We start from the raw sequence: 20,179 nt of genomic DNA, 5'->3' as shown, positions 1-20,179 counted from the left end.
TTGAAATAATTTTAAATACAAATCTTTTTATACAGAAAGTGTAATAAAGTTAAAATACTTCCTTGTGTAATTCATAGCATTATTGCAATGCTTACAAAATTTTGCATAGAGTGTGCAAGGATTGATGTTACTTGATAAAAAAGCTTTAATTTTTTCTCACACAATCACACACACACACACACATAAATAAAAATAAAAAGCCAAAAAAAATGTGAACTTCATGAAAAATGTGATTTAGAACTTGAACCTTTCGTTGTGGTTTCATGAAAGAGTTTGTGTTTACCATAGGTAAGACAACACATTTTACTATCACAGATGGAAAACTGTGATGGCATATGGGCTGTTTTTATGTTACGTTCACAGACAGATAGGATTCTGGCAGCCGAAATGTCATTGCTTATACCAGCAGAGATTGTATTCTGCTCTCAGTGCTCTGTATGCACAACATTTTAGTGGATCAAGACAAGTAGTTATATGATATGTCGAGCACCAGTATCCAGACAAGGCAAGCTGTTAAAATAAGCTGTAGCTATGGTTGGGAAAGTGACTCCAATACTGCAGTCCCAAGCAAACTTACCTGGAAGCCCCACTGAATCCTGTGGAATGCATATGTTTAGGACATAAATGGGGAACTTGTGGTTGTCTAGATGTTGCTGAATTACAATTCCCATCATCCCTTACCACTAGCAATAGTTGCTGAGGCTGATGGGAGTTAAGCTTCAACAACATCTGGAGAGCCACAGGCTCCTCGCCCCTGCTGTGAGCCATTCCACTCCAGGGACATTGCATCCAGGTTGCGGCTCTTAACTCCAAAAGATCTATTCAAAGCAACATCCTTCTCTTCAAAGGCAGTAAACCTCTGGGCACTAATGCTGGGAATGTACAGCATATGAGGTCCTTCAGGCTCTGCTTATAAGTTTCCTAGCTGGCTGCTGTTGGAAACAGAATGCTGGACTAAATGGCCCTTTGATTTGATTCAGCAAGACTCTTTCTATTTGCAGATTTTTATATTTCAGCTTAAGCAAAAGATGGGGACTGCGGCCCCTCAACTCCCACCAGCCCTAGAGATCAGTGATGATGCAGTTGCTTTCGTCATTGTCTGGAGGGCCACAGATTCCTGATTAGTTCCTTGATTTAAGCCAAGAACTTGAGGGCATTTTCAGATGTGATCCTAAAAGCGCCTTTGAACCTCTCGCCTGGCATTTTTGCACATATGTAAAGGCTGTCAACACGGAACAGTAAGCAGAGAGCAATTTTTAAAAACAAATAGTTAATTCTATCCAATATAGGATTTATACTGATGTTATAGATATGAAAACAAACAAACAAAAAATCCCACACTACCTCATGGTGTTATGTGTGAAAATTGTTACTTGCAATGCAGTTAAGTTGAGCAGACTATTGTTTGAAATCCTGAGATCTCAGTTCAGCTGAGCTGGGACTGGGTTGTAAACAAGGACATACCTAGAGATTGACCAGGTTGGTCCCTGCCAAGGGTGCAAGATTTGAGCCTTTGGCTCAGAGTGGTTAGGAGCCAGCCCACTCCTCCATTTTTCCGGGTAGAGGGTGTTGATAATCTTGCCAAGGGCAAGGGATGGGGGGGGGGCACTGATACAGCTCCTTGCAGGGGAGTTCATTGCGCAAGGGAACCTAGGTATGCCTCTGGTTGTAAACAGATGTATCCATACAAAATCACAATGGAATTTTATTAAGATCTATATGGGACTAGATGAGGGCAGTTTGTAAAAATAAAATAATGGAGAGCTCGGAGTCTTTTAGATTAGTCCCATAAACATTTTAAAAAGATTAGTTGCATCGAAATGTAGGGAAAGAATTGGGGATGATGGGAATCACAGTTCAAAAATATTTGGAGGGTTAGAGGTTCCCTACCCTATGTGAGGGCATGGATCATGCTGTATATTTATACATATGATCCAGATTTATTTTCCTCTCTTAGGGATTATCTACCAATTCCCAGTTGAACTCCTGTTAAAGCATTTTAATGGGTAATGAAGAGATGCAAAATTTTAATGGGTAGCAAAGAGATGCATTTTAATAGGTAGTGAAGAAATGAAAACTTGACCAGACCTGAAGATGCATGGCTAAATATAAGGCTTCCTTTTGTGCCACTTTATCAGCTAAGAGCAGCTTAGGGACCCTGGACTTTATTGGAAGATACAGAAATATTGGATGGGTTAGAATATTCAAGCTTTCAAACCTTGCCATAGTTCTTTTTCAGGTCCTCTAATGTTAGACCTATATTAGCCACAATTTAACAAAGTTATGTGCACTTTAGCCCACTGATTTAAGTGAGTTAAAGTACACCTAAATCTGTGTTGACTTGTGGTGATAGCATCTGAACACTGAATAGGAGCCAATTATCAATATGCCATCAGAACAATAAAAAAGCAGTTTGCCACATTGGTACTGGGTGCTGCTGTGGCACACTAAGGTAGTTTGGCCATCATTTACCTAGCCATCTCAGTTTTTTTGGGGAAAAAGCACATAGCAATGAAATATACAAATCTGGGAACTGAAACAAGTGATGCAAAATATCTGTGATGTGATTTTTTGACTTAAACAGCAACTTGAAAGCAGCTGGAGGGACACTCCACTTTTTTAATTGGAGTACTGTAGAGGTTTGTGCTTAACCTTTTCTTTGTGCTGCTGTTTTCTTGATCTAAGTAGTACCACAAAGCTGCTATTGGCCTACACAGTGCAGTTACCTCTATAATGTTATGTACCTTATGCTAACATGGAGGCAATAGCAGCTTAGGGAGAGATTTAGAATGGGAAAATGGTGCAGGGGAAAAGTCTGAAGCTCTCCCCCCAATCCCATTACTCTGGTCTAAATCAGAATTTCCAGCTCTGCAAAATGTTTGAGATTTGACTGTGGATGCTTTTGATTGCATCTGTTTTGTACGTGGTGTAAATAGAGAGAAAATAGTGAATATTTCCATATTTGCTGTTAAATACTGCAAAATGTATTGAATTAGACCTTTGGCCTGTGTAAATCTAGACATGCCCCCACATTGAGTCAATGGTGTTTTGTGTTTTACATGACTGCAGTATCACTTCCAGTTCAAAAAAATATATTTCATGGCTACAGTTTAGATACAGTAGAAGAGGGTGGGGTGGGGGTGTGTGGGAGAAATATTAAACACCCCATAGCTGCTAAATTGTCCATTGCCTCAGAAGCCCATAGTCTTTTGCCCATTTGAATGTATACTTCATTAACAAATACCAGTTAGCAGTTCAGCTTAATAACTTGCTTCTACATTGATCTTGATGCTTGCTTGATGGGTGTAAGATGGCAATATTGAGAAAACTGAACAGCAATTGCCTTGGCTATTAATATTATTTAGGCTGCTTATGCTTATAATTGGGGCATCATTAATATACTGCTAAAGCATCAATGATTTTTTTTGCATCTGTAAGATCAACTAAAATTAGCTAGAGCTGGTGGCCGCAAACTCAGAAAATGGCCAAGAAAAAGGCACTCCTTTAACAAAAATGCTAATTCCTTGTTAGCATATAAAAAACCCTAGGAGTTTTCTCTCTCATATATGAGATAGATAGATAATGATATAATGAAACTGTAGGAAGGAGAGATGTAGCAATGTCTTTACTATAGACTCTTGTTATCCAATCTTGTATGAAAAATATAATCCCACCCATTTTTTTGTGTGAGATACATTGTTGTGGTTTTTCAAAAACCAAAGCTGCTCGGAGGGGTTACAGATGCTGCTCTGCTATGAAAAAATCTTGTCGAAGCCCATAGAAATAGCATTGCTTTAGAAAGCAGTAATACATTCAGGCAGCAGAAACCCTTGGACTATTTTATCTCTTATCAGTGATTAAGGTTTTAGAATGGGGAAAAAAGAAAACCCACACACGAATGTAGAATAAATTCCTGTAACAACACAAAAGATGCGCCTGCCACAGACTATGCAGCAAACTTAGAGGAAATGCAGAAATAGTTCATCCTATGGGAACTTTCTGAAAGGCCCCAAAGCCTCTTTACATTTTTTTAACAAGCCCATTTTCTAAGTTGGTGCATGTTTATTTCAAGTGTTTGGTAGCAGGGCACTATGCAAATGTAACATTTTTCTATTTTCCTCCTGCCGCCTACACACTCTGGCAGAAAAACAAAGCAGAATGAACAGCAAGGCAAAGAAATTATTTTAAATTGTTCTTTAGTGGACCTTTTCTTTGAAAACTAAAATTGATCACGAAATGATCAACAATGCACCCTTCTTAAAGAGAAATTAAGAGATGTCTCATCTCTCCTTTGAAAAGGCAACATGCTGCTACTGCTAAAACAATGGTACTAGCAAGAAAAGATTTGAAGCAAAAGATGACAAGGTGCTCTGATACAAGAACATGAAACATTTCCAGCACATGGCAGTGCTGCTGGGTTTTCCTAGCGGAATACCATCTGCACCAGTCAAATTAAATTTCTGAGAGATTTTACATCCCTGTAGTTTTGACAGATTTTGCATGGGAAATTTCAGCCTACCTCCCTTCCCCTTGACATAGATATATAGGCCTGCTGTGTTACATAGTCACCTCTTCCACCAAAAAGAAGAGGAGATTTTTGGGCAAGTTTGCTACTCTTTAGATTCAGAAAGCCTCAAGAGATTCCAAAAGCCAGAAAAGGTAAAAGCTTCCCCAACCAAACCAAGAGCAAAATATTAAATGGGTTATTCAAACGAAAGGGTGAAATATTTTTAGACGGCCATTCCCCCTTCTTATACCAATAGTACAGGGAATCCAGTTCAAATAGGAGTATTGCAATTGCCCATGGGTACCCAAATGCAAATAAAGTACACACCCAAATATATGTTGATACTTTAACATATAGTGGCCAGGTTTGCTTGTCAGGAGAACCATAGATCAGATATCTTAAACCTTTTTAGACTCCAGACCCATTTTTAACCCAAACATGCATTTGGGGACCAATTTCTTAATCTTGTACCATGTTGGTAGCTGTGGTTGTCATCCACCTAGGATTAAGCTTCAACCCACTAGTGGGTCTCACCCTATGAGTTGAAGGCCAGCTCACTGTGAACATGCTGAACTAGACAGACTGTTTTGCTCCTCTCTCACACAATAGAGAGAAACAGGTCACAAGCCCTGGCATAACACTCTATCAAAGCCTTTACCAGCAACACTCTAATTGTAGTTTGTTCAGAGGGAAGCAAACCACAATGCCATTTCAGACACAACTCCAGGCCTGGGATCGATTATCATTTGTTCCTTCCTACTGCAGGCTGGTAGGGTAGAGCAGAGTGAAGTAGGAATGATTTGCTACTGCATGATAAACCATAATTTATGGCTTACTGTGACACATGAACAAAGTCAACAGTCCATATCTATTCATCTTATACAGTGTTTCTCAAACTTGGTTCCCCAGTTGTTGTTGGACTACAACTCTCATCATTCCCACCACTGGTCCTGCTAGCTAGGGATGATGGGAGTTGTGGTCCAACAACAGCTGGGGACCCAAGTATACGAAACACTGAGAAGGACTTCAGTGTAAGCCCACTGTGTTCTAAGCTGGCTAACAAATAAATACTTCCTAGGGGCACCAACTATAGGGGGCTCTGGGTGCCCGAGTAGCCAACAAAAATGTTGTAGGTGCTCAGCACCCACACTACAGGGCCTCCACACAACTTCAGAGGTCTTGCAAGGCCTCGGAAAGCATCTCTGAGGCCTCACGAGACCTAGGAGATGCTTTCTGAGGTCTTAGAACCTGCGGGTCACACCTTTGACCTCTGACATAGTTAACAAGCTTAATTTATTTCTTCACTGAATCCATAAAGTGCTAATGTCTGCAATAATGTCAGTTTTGGACAGTCCCATGCTGCATTATTAAATACATATAATCTGCCATATCACAGTTCCTCTCACAGCAGTACATCTATTTCTAGAGAAGCCTGGAGCCCATGTATGTCCATGTATATAACTTCGCCCACTGGGGTGGATACAGATTTGGACATGCATAGAGATGACCCATTCAAATCAATAGAGCTTAAGTTATTTACTGCTAGCTTAAGTCGCATTGATTGCAATATGTATACTCTAAATGTGACTACGTCTGGATCCAACCCATTTGTTGCTGAATCAAACCAAGCCAGAAAGTAATGCAATCTGTTTTCAATGTTGCTGCTGTAAAGGCAGCTGATACTAGCCTTCCACAACATCTTCTAGGTATAAAACCATGCTCTGAAAGCCATAAAAGGTTAGTTGGCACGGTAATTAAGAGCATTTATCTTTATCCATAGCATTTATGGCAGCTTAAGATGTGCTGAATATAACAGCAAAGTCTATTAAGTATTTCAGAAAGAGGCAGCTATAATGCAGGAGGTGTAATATTGCAACGACTTGAGGTCAATGACAACATTTCCATTTACTTGTGACAATCAGGCCAAGAACCAGATCTTAAATCCTGATGGAGAAAATCCCTGGGATATCTACTACAGGCATGTAAGCCGATGGTGTATCTTACATTGATTTCAGTGCAAGCAGGTTCAGCATCCACCTTTGCTTCTCCTTGGCAACCAGAGATAAAGATAAACTGCCATCTGGGAGAAATCCCAATGTGGAGGAAAACTGAGAAATTACGTTATTGGGATATGAGTGAGGACAGTGTCTGGATAACTTATGCCATGAAAATGAACATGAAGCTGAAGAAAATAAAAATAAACTAAGAATACCGCAGGGCCCACTAACCTCTGTTCATTAAATGGAAATTAAATGCACAAGTTTTTCAAATAGAAGATGCAGACAGCTGTTCTGGTGACCAGTCCCTATGTTGTCTCCCCAAGTGACAATATGTCAGCAGTCCCTTTAAAGCAGCATTTCCCACAAGACTGCCTACTCTTTTAACACTGGAAGTGGAAAGGATAGAACACAAAGAGAAGCCAATATTGTAACAGAATAACAAACAATTGATAACAAAAACAATAGTTTAAACATACCTTAAAACATACAGGTCTCAGTTGTGTCCATCTACAGAACATTTTTTAAAAATCACAACCATGTTGCCAGTATGCTTCCACCGGCACAGATAATCTTCCAAACTTTACATTGGAAGATATTTTGAGTTACCAAAATTTGATATACTTGTGTATACAGACTGATAATACTTTTATCTTTTTTTAAAAACTACAATATACTTACACCAGAGACCCGTATGTTTTACAAATTCTTTTAACAACTGAGATTTGAAATAAATAGCTGTATTTTTTTTTTTGTTATTCCTTTGGTAAAGGCAATAAATAGGGCACAGTGATTTTTAATTTTTCTTTTTTGCTTGTGATCTATCTTTCCAACATATAATGCCTGGGTTCATTTTTGTACACGTCATAGATGTTCTTTAAATAATGTTTCCCATGAAAACATGACTGATTTGACTAATGTGTCCATAACACGGGCAACACCTGCATGATACAAGGATCTGTTTCATCATTAGATCACATGTATGGCACTCAATATTTATAGGCATGGCTTCTTGTCACACCAAACTATTGCTGTTCAGAAATGTCTGCCTACAGAGTAAAATTCCAAAGCCAGCATAGGTTTATTTATTGCATAAGCCCTAATCTGAGGATTTAAGCGTCCTTTAACTTTCATGCTTGACTTTTGTCGGGTTCTAAAGAGTTGGGGGAGTGAGAGGAAATGGGAGGTGCTTATGTGTCAAACCATGTCCTGTTGTACCCAGTTTGTTTTTAAAAGCAAAGGAGAGTTTTAATAGTTGCTAACAGCTGCCTTTTGTAGTAAGCAGGGTGGCTATTTGTGGAACTGGTAGCAAGCTGTAAAGGTCTCCCATGCTAGTACAGGGTGAGTCTTTTAAAAGAGGCCTCTTGGAACATGTGTACTCTGTATCCATGGGGCCTCTTTTAAAGGACTCACCCTGTATAAGATAAATTAGGACCAGTAATTAAGCAAGCATGGATGGGGAAGCTGCAAGCCTCCAGATGTTTCTGGGCTACAACACCCATCATCGCTGGCCACACTGACTGGGGTTTTGGGAACTCCAATAACATCTGTAGGGCTACAGGTTCCCCATCTCTATCTAAAAGATATTTGATTCTTATTGGTAGCATCATTTCCAACATCCTCCCTCCTCTCTGCATATGATGAAGCCCAACTACCTAAGTGCAGGCAGTAACTAAATTTGTAACTTTAAAGTTGCAAGATCAGGACCCAAATTAACATAAAAAATGAGCTCTCAGAAAGATAAGCCCTTCAGAAACAAATACACAAAAACCTAAAGACACCAATGGACCATTTCAAAGGAACCTAATTTCATTGTCTTGTTTCATTATCAGTAAAATTAATGGGGGGACAAAAGATCAAACAACTCTGTTACATGGCAATATGTATATTTTCTTTGCAGTGCTGAGCCCATTTATCAACCTGACAAGTATTCCTTAATGAAATGGCCTTACATGTGATCACTGTTCAATAAGAAAAACAAGGGAATTTTTTACCACAATACCCCCCAAACCTCTGAAGATTCAGTCAGACCTCCAGGATTAGCTTTGGAGTTCAATACCCAAGTTAAAACATGTCAGAGATGTGGATTTTCTCCAGGTGCCCCAGAGTCTATGAATTTCTAGTGACTCTACTTCATGTTGCTTTAAAAGCTCTCATTCATCTCTCAAAGATTGCAACCCCATCATTCTCTTCAGTCCAACACGCCAAATAAAACTAGTTTCAATAATAAGTATGATGTGCTTCTCCTTGCTGAGTGCATTGACTTAAGGCATAGGCACAAGTCTCCCTCTTTGAACAGAGATGGTGTATAGTCCTGTGTCCCAATACAATGGTTATCCCGGGTGACCCCCTTGGATTTAAGTACCAGGTAAAAAATAATAATATTAATGACAGGAGCCATTCAGTTAGGTTTGCAGTCTAACAGTGTCACTAAAGGCTGCAGTCTTAAACAAACTTACTATGAAATAAGCCTCATTGAATACCTGGGGACTTACTTCTGTGTAAACATACCTAAGAGTGCATACCTAAGAGTGTAAATATATTATAATTTCACCTTCCACCAAAAGTGCACTTCACTGGTGTCTTCAAGCCTTATTTACCGCTAACCTGAAGCACCTAAGTACAATATTTAGTAATGGCTTAATCCAAGCATCATTGAAATGAGTGGGTGTGTCTTCCAAACTGACTTCATCAGTCTTGCTATCAAGTTCTTAGTGCTCTCTAGCCCACAAAGAAATTCAAGGAAATGACTTAAATGAAGATATAACAAGGTTGCTATAAGTGTAGTTGTTACTTAAACGTAGGGGTTTGTATAGGTTCCAATATATTTGTATGTTTTTGTTTTATAAATTACATAAATGTATGTGGGAGTTATTTATGAAACCATTTTTCATAAATTGCGTGCCCTTCTCTTGATACATCTGATTTGTGATGCTGTTAATATTTCCACTTCATAGAGGATTCCTTTAGAGAAAACAACGTCCTGTGGTAAAACGTATTGTAGCACAAGTTTTTTTTGTGCCACAAAAAAACTTGTTAGTCTTTAAGTGCCACAGGACTCTTTGTTGCTGTTGCTACAACAGACCAACATTACCACCCTTTCCCTAGTTCCTGTAGGGAAGTGTGCCTTGGGTTCAGCTTTGAAGGGAACTCACTGTACTGCTTTTCAGTGAACTGACTGTGTCATAACCAATGCAAACCACTAAAAAACTTCTTCAAAATAAGCATCTCTGATAGTGCAACTGTAAAAAAAAAAAAAAAGAAAAAGACATTGACTTTCTATGGCTCGCCCCACAACATTTTATACCATTAATTTAGTTAACTTGTTTTTAAAAATTCACATTTATATACCACCTTTCTAGCCAAAGGGCCCCAAAGACATGGACCCTTTACTTTGCCAAGTTCCATCAGATATATTCCCATTCATTACTGTAATAATAAAAAAGCATTTCCAGAAACTAAGGAATGCTTTTGTTTTCAGAAACTGAAATGTTGACAGCAAAGGGCGAACCAGACACCTGTCAGTTGTCTTCTTCCTGTATTTTTGTATGTCAGGTGGCCATCTTGCCTTTTAATCAGAAACAGATTGCTTTGTGCTGACATTAATAGTTTCTCTGCACTTTCTGTACTATTTTTTAAAAATGTTTTGCTGTGGGTCAAATGGACATCCCATCCCATGCTACTTGCACAATCTATTCTAGTTCCCTGGTCATCTGCAGTGTAGACAGTAATGGTCCTGAGAGCAGCATGTTTGGAATAGTTGAAAGCTGAACATTATTAATACAATGTTCTCCTTTGCTGAATCATTTTCTTCCTTCCATGGGACCAATTTTTCCTACTCCTGCTGAAATGGGAGAGCAATTGCTGTTTTCTGAAGATGAGATGGGTCATGCGCTCTCTGTGCATGGGCTACAGAGGCAGAAATGCCAGGACACATCTTAGGCAAATGTGTGAGAATAGATCCTAGTGCTCCTTTTCATGATTAAAACCACATGCTTGCCCATCTGGCCTTTAGCCCTCATAAACAATATCTTGAATGGACTTTAAATGGCTTGCAACTCTTAACTCCTCCACTGATATGACTCAGTTATTTGCTTTGCTATCTGTGTTATCTTTGTGTTGTCCTCGCAGCTCTGCCTCCTGCCTATAGGCACTGAGGAATCCTCTTAAGCCAGATGTACTTATGAACAGTGCTCCATGTGATTGGAAGTCCCAGTAACACAGGGCTACTGGTTGTGTGGAGGACTCTCCACAAGCACTGCCAGCTTTCCATTCACGCTATCACATGGAGGTTGGGAGCAGAGCCAGGAAGATGGGCACAACGTCAAGGGCACTTAATCACACGGAGGCCCTTTAAATGCATTGAATCCCTTCACCCAGATAAAATGTGAAGGAGCCTTTTTATGTCATTGAGGTGGCTGCTATCAGGCCTAGGATTATGGAGAGTGCTGCAGAACACCACTCTTGCAATATTTGCTTCTAATTAAAAATGAACAGTGTGTAATTTAACCACAGGTGTCTTGGAGCACCCTAAGCAGTAGGTAATTTTGTCATCATATCTGATGGATTTTCATGGCAGGATAATAATCAGAGATGCTTGTCTCATCATGCAGTCTTTAACCGGGCCGTTTATTCTTTGCTTTGAAGTGACTGTAAATAACAAGAGAATCTCATTTCTACATACCAAAACCGTGGTTCTCAAAGTGGAAGGGGGTGACATCCCCTAAGGAGGGGAAGGCAGCAGTTAAACAATTGTGATATCCTACTGTCTGAACATTTCTGAGCCTATTATGGGTTATGAAGTGAGGTACCAACGCAACTCACCTCCTCACAGTTCCTCCTGGGTATTAAACTGATTGATAATTTTTATGAACATTTTTTGTTTGGTTCCTTGCCTTTGATGTTTCTACTTTCAGGCCTAGGTTGAGAAGGAATGGTACAAGCTGAGCTGCCTTTTTCAGGTGGGGGTGTGTCTTTATCTTAGGGTTACTTCACACATGACATTGTACCTATACAAGTGTACATGGAGTAGAAAAGACATAGGAACCTTGTGTACATCATCATGTGTGAAGATCACATACCAGTCTAGTTTTCATAGACACAATGGAATGCCATAATTGCAGAGCCAAGTATCTGTACATGTGGCAGATCAAACATGGGTGCAGTTTTGTTAAATGACATATTTTCCCCCTCTATTTCCATGCAGGTAAAATGTCATGTGTAAGGTACAACTAAATTTGGAAAGGCTTGAAAGCATTTTCTTGACTGATAGAGGCTTGCTATGACACAATTTGAATACTCCTGGAACGATCTGGATCCAATTTGCACATTTTCAAATTTTGATGTGGGAGCAATAAATGCTACACAAAGAGGGTCACCCTGGAATTTCTTGTACTGAAACTTCATTTTACACAAAGGATATATATATATATTTATTTATATCTATATATATCTATATATTTATATATTCACACGCACACACACGCACACGCACACAAAAGTCTTTGATAGGCTTTCTGTGTTCTAGTAAAAATAGTTGGCAGCTGCTATCTGGGAGGCCAAAAAAGGCCTTTGTGCTGCCAGCTATGCCTGTCACAAACAGTCTCTCTCAAAGGCAGACACTTGTCTTTATCTGGCAGGTGGAACTACTTCCTGCTTGAGACAGGAATAACCTCCCGTTGGGACACACACAAAGCTCGTAGATTTTTTGCCTGGATCCGGTAGAGGAGAAGGATCCCAGAGGCAATCTAGGTAGTTTGATATTTGCAGCCTCCAACGTTATCTGCAGAGGAAGAGAGAAAATAAATTAGCATTGAAATGGATTTGTCGGCCCTTCGATTTAAAACGTTCAGTGGGAATTGACTGAAGTTCGCTCTATAACACACACATCTGCTTATTTTTTACACGAATAAAGTCAGCTAGATCTATAGTATAATCTTGTATATCTGGATGCTATGTAAAAGTTACATATAGTATTGGTCTGCCACTCACTATTCGTGCTCCATATAAATCTTGCATTCACCAATTCATGTGTAGATACAGACAGAACTTATTGTTCCCGTTTCTACTGTCTGGCAAATGAGTAAAGTGCTGCATCATTCTCTATTCCAATGAATGCAGGAATAGTGGATAGTATATAGGATTGACATTTACCAGACACTAGCAATTATTTCCCAGAGTTTGTTTAAGTTTTGTGCACCTCTTGCATTTTGTTGTGTTTGCTGGATAATTAGGTAAAGGTAAAGGACCCCTGGATGTTTAAGTCCAGTCAAAGGTGACTATGGGGTTGCGGTGCTGATCTTGCTTTCAGGCCGAGGGAGCCGGTGTTTGTCCACAGACAGTTTTCTGGGTCATGTGGCCAGCATGACTAAACCACTACTGGCGCACGGAGGACCTTGATGAGTGCCAGAGCGCACAGAAATGCCGTTTACCTTCCCGCCGCAGCGGTACCTATTTATCTACTTGCACTGGTGTGCTTTCAAACTGCTAGGTTGGCAGGAGCTGAGACAGAGCAATGGGAGCTCACCCCGTTGTGGGGTTTCGACCTTCCGATAGGCAAGCCCAAGAGGCCCAGTGGTTTAGACCACAGCGCCACCTGCGCCACGCTGGATAATTAATAAAATGCCAGCACACTAAAAGGACAGCTGTAGAGCATACTTATTATATTCATGTTAAATTTCAGAAACATTAAAAAAATAAATTCAGAAATTAGTTTGGAAGTTAAGCCTCCCAGAACTATAGAACTGAGCCACTTTTGGTACTCTTTTTGCTTTTTGGCTGAGGGACTCTCTGAATATTTGTAGACTGCCCCCATATCTCCACTCACCCCTGAATATTTACAGCCGCCTCCCACACATTTGGAAATAAAACAAATGGCATCTAGGCCAGAAGGAACATTCTTTAATAAGTTTCATTTCTCAAATTAAGCATCAAGAGCCACATGTGTTGTTTACTCTGAAAGTTATCTCTGAGCTGTAAAGTGGGAATCAAGCATTCTACCTTTTGCAGAACAAGAAAACAAAAATTTAAAATAATGTTCATTTCACATTATAAGTTCTTAAATCGCAGATTTACAAATAAGTCCCTTAATGAACAATACTCTGATATACTTTGGGGACAACGGTTGAGTTATAATCCCAGACTCTTTAAGCATCTTCAACAGCGGAAAGGTTTGTTCTGACATATTCCTTTCCTTCAAATAGGAAAGTGATGCTCAGCTTTACAAATCAATACAGGTGAGTTAAGTGCTCCTCATTGGAAAAATGCATGATATAAGATTTAATTATGCTAGTCAAGTAAATCTCACTTTAAAGTGACAAGGAAGAAGAGAATTTAGTAGTACTGCACATTTTTACAGCTGCATAAATCTGTTTCACACAACCAATGCTATTATCCCAGCACTTTAAAACTAATGAATCACCTCGCCATTCTGTATAGAAGGAATGTAGTCTGCATACAATGAGTTCCATCATTCCTACAAGGAGCTGTAACACACATGCTAAACCTACCACTTCTTTTTAGCTGCAGTGCTAAATAGAATTGCTTAAGTGAACACCGTCATCCCATTTTTTAAACCTACAAACTACCTGAAGATACTGCACACTGTACAACAATCATAAAAAATAAAAGGCCCTCATGGAAGGCCCAGATTCTTCACTTGGAGATTTACTTAGCGTTCTACCTACCTCTCCATCTTTGGATTCCAGCTTGAGCTCTGTCCTACATGTAGCTTCCAAGTTGCCAGCTTCTGCATTAATTTCAACTCCCTTGGGAGCCTCCATCACCAGAAAGCGTGTTGGTGACTCAAGTCTGAAACATCAAGAAGGGTTCATATTACTTCCTTTATTTATTTCTCCTGGAAACTTGTTTGTAATAGAGAACCATATGTATTCCTTGAATTTAATAGGCTCCATTACGACCTGATGCTAAGATGCTAAAGAGCATGCCCACTAAACCACATTTTGATGTGGATGCATTTCACACCTCTCTAACAACGAATCTGTGACTAAGTCCTATCTTTATAGAGTGCACGTCTGTCACATTAACATGATCTAGTGTTTGGTTTGTATCAGATTACAGTACATTTCATTCATGTTACTGTTCTGTAAGAAGGCATGTGGCATTCTGAACACCAGTTTGCATCAGTTTAGAAGGGGGTATTTTAAAGGTCTAACAGTTTATATTTCCACACTTTACTTTGCTGCATATTTTGTGATTTTAAATCTCTGCTGGAGTTCTTGCACCAAAGAGTTCTTGCCCCAAACTAGATCCTGGCATCCAGGAAATTCTCCTTTTTTATTATACCTAGCATTTTATCTTTTAACCAAAATGCAAATAGAAAAACAAACAGCAAACAACAAACCCAGACTAGAGTAGTAGTTTCAGACTAGAACCTCCCTCCTTTTAGCTCTAACCTCCGTCCTTTATACTACATATGTATACTGCATTTTTCTATAATTCACCATTTTCTTTCCCCTACTCTCTTAACGTCTACATCTTTCTTCTCCTCTCTTTTTCCTTTTCTTAAAAAAATGAAAGGGAAAATTGCAGTGATGCTACTGGGTGATCTAAATTGGGTTGGTGTACAACCCAACTGTGAATCCTGATCCACCAAACAAATATCAAAGCATATTCATTGTTTATCTGCCTGTCTTACTGTTTCATGACTAGTCTTAACAGCAGTGCAAAACGTTCTGCTTAACTTCCCAGAATCTTTAAAATTCATGTTTAGAACATTGCAGCCTTAAATCAAAACACCCAGTGGCAACTATGTACCTCCTTAGGAAGTGCCTTCAGATTATCACTGAAGCTCTGCAGAAGTAGTCATCAACAAAAAAGCAAAACTTTATTTTTCCTAGCTTGTTTGAAAACTTGCAGTGTAATTTATTGGAGGTCAGCATATCAGTATGTTCTGTAGTTTCAGAGGAATTCATTCTGTTGGAGCAGTCATTACTTATCCAGATTTCTAGTTTTCATTTCCTGCATCATACACAACCTCATTAATCACTCCAAAACGAGGACAGCAAAGATCATATTTTCTGCATTACATCTGCCTCCAGCAGACTATGGTGCTTCCTTTGCTTTCCTAAGTAGATAGGAAATAAATATTTTCAAATATTCAACACATCCCAAACTTTTAAATTTTGCCCATTTTTAAATTTAAGGACAGATTTTGAAGCAAAATTTGAACTCATATTTTCAATGTGAAAATAATTCTTAGCTGAAAGTTCAGCTATGTTAGACATACTGATATATCTTGATTTTTCTTTTTTTCTTTTTAAAATGGGCTTTTAATATGAAATCTTATAACCTGCTGTCTCTTAAATACTAGTAATTCCCACTGTATGTGATCTATCAGATCTTATAAAATGCCACTATATGTCAACTATCAAATACTATTACACAACAACCATCAAATATTGTCCAGTATTATTATCATTTTCCTTTTGGGGGCAAGGGGGGGGAAAAATAATGGGTTATTTGAAAACTTTACCAGGGGTTCCTTGATGAGAGACTAGCTCCCCTACTTCTGCTGACCTTCTTTTGCAATTTGCAAACATAGAGGAATACTGGGTGTGTTCAGGTGAGTCTCAGTTCACTATGGACAATGGTGAGGCCCAACCCTGCAGACATAAGCACTCATAAGCACTTATTGATTCCATGGCAGGGTGGCATTGGCAAGGCAAGCTGCACTGAGGAATGGCTGTAATCAATTGGCAGAGCAAATGATCTGCCTTCAGAAAGTCCCTACTTAAAGCCGTGGTACCTCAATATACTGCGGGAAAGACTCCTGTCTAAAATCCCAGATGGACCAATGCCAGTCAATGCAGGTAAGTAAGGAACTAGATGGACCAGAGATCAAATATCAGTATATCAAATAAAAGGCAGGCAGGCAGCTATCAGACTAGGCATATCCAGACAACTTGTTGCTGGCAAGAATCTGTTTTACACATTGAGGTGAAGAGACTTGGTAACAGGAAAGGAATGGCAATGCCTTTTCCCAGTTTTAAAACAGCTCTGCTTCACTGGCTTTCCATTTGTTTATGAGTAGAATTCAAAGTGCTGTATTCACTCCTATGCAGTCTGAGATTCAGGGCTGCCGCCTTCTATATGCTATGCTATGTGTTAGGATCTCCTTCAGAGGCCCTTCTCTGGGCCCCATCACCATATAAAACCAAACTGGTGGCAATTGGTGAAAGGAACTTTTCAGTGATGGTACCCTAACTGTTTAATTCTCTTTCCTGGGATACTCATGGGGGCATTTAGCTTCATAGGTTTTAGATGCCAGACTAAGACTTATTTTTTATTTAGCCAGGCCTTCAACCAGTTTTAGAGTTGCTGTTCTATGCTATTTTTTAGGGGTTCTGGTTTTTTTGTTTTTTGTTTCAACGTTTTTTGGAAATCCATATTTAAGAGCGAGATAGCATTTTAAAAATTAAATATTGGAGTATACTTTGAAAGAGAGACCATTAACCTCTCAAATGTCTAATGTTCCTAATGAACTATAGTAGATGATGGGTTGTACCTGAATAAGTTAGAGTAGACCTATTGGAATTAATTGACAAGTTATTCATGTCTATTAATTCCATGGGTGCACTTTGATACGAACATTGGATATGACCATATGTATTGCTATTCATGGAGCTTTCTATTTCACATCTCCTTCATTACTCCATAAAGAGCATTCTTTAATCTAAACTGCTCATCAGCTTATGCCTATAGGAATATTATTGTCTGTCTATCTATCCAGCTATCATCTGTCTGTCTATCATCTATCTATCTATCTATCTATCTATCATCTATCTATCATCTATCTATCTATCATCTCTCTCTCTCTCTCTCTCTCTCTCTCTCTCTCTCTCTCTCCATCCAGGCAGACTTTGCATTGAACTTGAACTATGCATTGCAGCAACTCTGGGTTATTATTTCTTCTGTGTTTAATTATTTCTAATGGCACTATAATATTTCACGTTGGGCAGAAAATTAGCCACATCGTCAACTATGTTGCACCTTAATTAGTAAATAACTACGTCAAACAGTCCTACAGTCAAATCAATTTGCAGACAACTAACTACTATCTTAGGCTGGGAATGTGATCTTTGTTTTGTTAAAATCAATGGGCTTCCTATCCAGACTGACATGCCTATGTGATTCTGATATTTATGTGTCATCTTCCAAAGAACCAATTATCTCCTCCAGTCCCATTCAAAGAAAGATGCAACAATTTTGCCTATTGATCAAAAGTTAATTAACCAACATGCCTTTGGCTTGAAGATGTTATAGTCATAAATACATTTTCATTCTGATATTTGGACCTCACTGTTTGATTACTATGGAGTGATAACATGTTTGTAATAGGAAACACATATTCTGACTGGAAAGGTTTTTGGTTTGAGATGCAGAGATACTGCATAGTTGATGCTTCAGTCAACTCTTGCATCCAGGGTGTTGGCTCAACCACCCCTGAGCCATGATGGCAGATAGAACTGTGGAATCACAATTTTTAGTCTTTTGGTTTTTTATTGTTTTTTATTGGTTTTAATGAAAGTCATTTTGAGTTGTGTTGTAAGAAAAACAACTAGCAAATATGATAAACAATCATCAATCCAAGGTCTCATGGTGAGAACTGCCAAAAGCCATCTCTGAATCTGAAATAGTTCAGTGATGTTCAGCTCCACTGCATCCTTTCAAATGCTACAAAAACAAAATCCAGAAGTGGAGTGGTCTTAGGAACTGTAGAACAAAAGGTTAGGAATTAATTGCCCCTCATGCCTGTTTTTAAGCAGCAACTCTAGTTTGCTTTGCATCCTCAGTGTTGTATGCATTCATACATCACACACATATGTTTTAAAAAGTCACAGAAATGGAAGGATCAATCTCCTACACGTAAGAGGAAGAACCAACAATGTGACACACCTTAACAGTGCTAAACACACATAAGGATGAAACATTGTTCCCACAAACAATTGTTCCCTCTTGGTTCATGTGGGAACCAATGACACTGCAAGCAATAGCCTCCAGAAGATCAAAAGAGACTATGAGGCTCTCGGCAGGAAATTGAAGCAACTAAATGCACAAATTGTCATCTCATCTGTCCTCCCAGTTGAACGACGTGGCCCAGGGAGAGAGGGGAAAATAGTGGAAGTGAACAGCTGGCTTCGCAAATGGTGTAAACAGGAACGGTTTGGATTCTTAGATCACGGACTGCAGTTTCTTGAAGATGGACTTCTGGCAAGTGATGGGCTGCACCTCACAACGGTTGGGAGAAATGTTTTTGCCAAAAATCTCAGAAACCTCATCAGGAGGGCTTTAAACTGACTAATGTGGGGGAGGGAGACAGTGCTCCTGAAGGTAGGAGTCTATCAATTAATGAAGATGATCATCCAAATGTCATAGACCAAATGGAGCAAACAGCACGCGGACCTAGTGGTGGGAGGAAAAAATCCTTAAATAAGAGACACGGGGGAATGATTAATGGACTTCAATGTCTGTACACTAATGCACAAAGCATGGGAAATAAACAAGATGAGCTTGAGCTCTTGGTACAGCAAACTAAATATGACATAATAGGCATCACTGAAACCTGGTGGGATAAGTCCCACGATTGGAATGTAATAATGGGGGGATACAATCTATTTCAGAGAAACAGACCAGACAAGAAAGGAGGAGGAGTGGCGTTATATGTCAGGGATGTGTATACCTGTGAAGAGATCCAAGATTTAGATCCTCAAAGCCAAAGTGAGAGCATTTGGGTCAAAATTAAGGGAGAGAAGAATAACAGAGACCTCATTGTGGGAGTTTACTATAGATCCCCAAGCCAAACGGAGGACATAGATGATGCCTTCCTGGAACAGATGGCCAAGCATGCAAAAGGAAGGGAGATAGTAGTAATGGGGGACTTCAATTACCCGGACATTTGTTGGACGTCAAACTCAGCCAAGAGCTTAAGGTCAAACAGATTCCTCACTGGCCTTGCAGACAACTTCATTGTCCAGAAAGTGGGAGAAGCAACAAGAGGAACAGCCATTTTAGATCTGGTCCTAACCAATGTTGATGACCTGGTTAGTGGGGTAGAAGTGGAAGGATCATTAGGCGCGAGTGATCATGCTCTTCTGAAGTTTACTATACAGCGGAAAGGAGCAGCCAAGCATACTAGGACTCAATTTCTTGACTTTAAGAAAGCCGACTTCATAAAACTTAGGGAAGTGCTGGGTGAGATCCCATGGACAACAATACTAAAAGGAAAGGGAGTTCATGATGGCTGGGAGTTTGTTAAGAGGGAGATACTAAAAGCACAACGTCAGGCAATACCAATGAGACGGAAACATGGAAGGTGCCTAAAGAAGCCAGGGTGGCTATCTAAAGAACTTTTAACTGAATTAAGATTAAAAAAGGATGTGTACAAAAAATGGAAAAGGGGGGAAACCACCAAAGAGGAATTCAAACAAATAGCCAGCACGTGTAGACACAAAGTCAGAAAAGCTAAAGCACAGAATGAACTCAGGCTTGCTAGAGAGGTTAAAAGCAACAAAAAAGGCTTTTATGGGTATGTTCGTAGCAAAAGGAAGAACAAAGAAACAATGGGGTCACTCAGAGGAGAAGATGGTGAAATGCAAACAGGGGACACAGAAAGGGCTGAACTCCTCAATGCCTTCTTTGCCTCAGTCTTCTCCGA

General features: G+C 39.4%; 1 protein-coding gene and 2 long non-coding RNA genes across 4 annotated transcripts in view; 2 read left to right on the top strand and 1 right to left on the bottom strand.

The window, feature by feature from the left end:
* LOC309526019 overlaps nt 1-20,179 on the top strand; it is a 79,965-nt gene that overhangs the window by 17,064 nt on the left and 42,722 nt on the right. The window lies entirely within an intron of this gene.
* On the top strand, nt 1,841-9,513 carry LOC309526010. Its single transcript, XR_014216612.1, has 2 exons — nt 1,841-2,006; nt 2,060-9,513. It is a non-coding gene; the product is annotated as an uncharacterized lncRNA (long non-coding RNA).
* SGCD (sarcoglycan delta) overlaps nt 7,305-20,179 on the bottom strand; it is a 410,213-nt gene continuing 397,338 nt past the window's right edge. For both annotated transcript variants that reach the window (XM_082211838.1, XM_082211837.1), the window contains 2 exons: nt 14,190-14,313; nt 7,305-12,286 (listed from right to left, as the gene is read on the bottom strand). In XM_082211838.1, coding sequence (XP_082067964.1) covers nt 12,113-12,286; nt 14,190-14,313 — 298 coding nt within the window. In that variant the 3' untranslated portion in view covers nt 7,305-12,112. The remainder of the gene's footprint in view (nt 12,287-14,189; nt 14,314-20,179) is intronic.

The sequence above is a fragment of the Podarcis vaucheri genome (genome assembly GCF_965113315.1).
Source record: "Podarcis vaucheri genome assembly, chromosome: 2".
NCBI classification, from domain to species: Eukaryota; Metazoa; Chordata; class Lepidosauria; order Squamata; family Lacertidae; genus Podarcis; species Podarcis vaucheri.
This window is presented reverse-complemented; position numbering and strand designations above follow the sequence as displayed.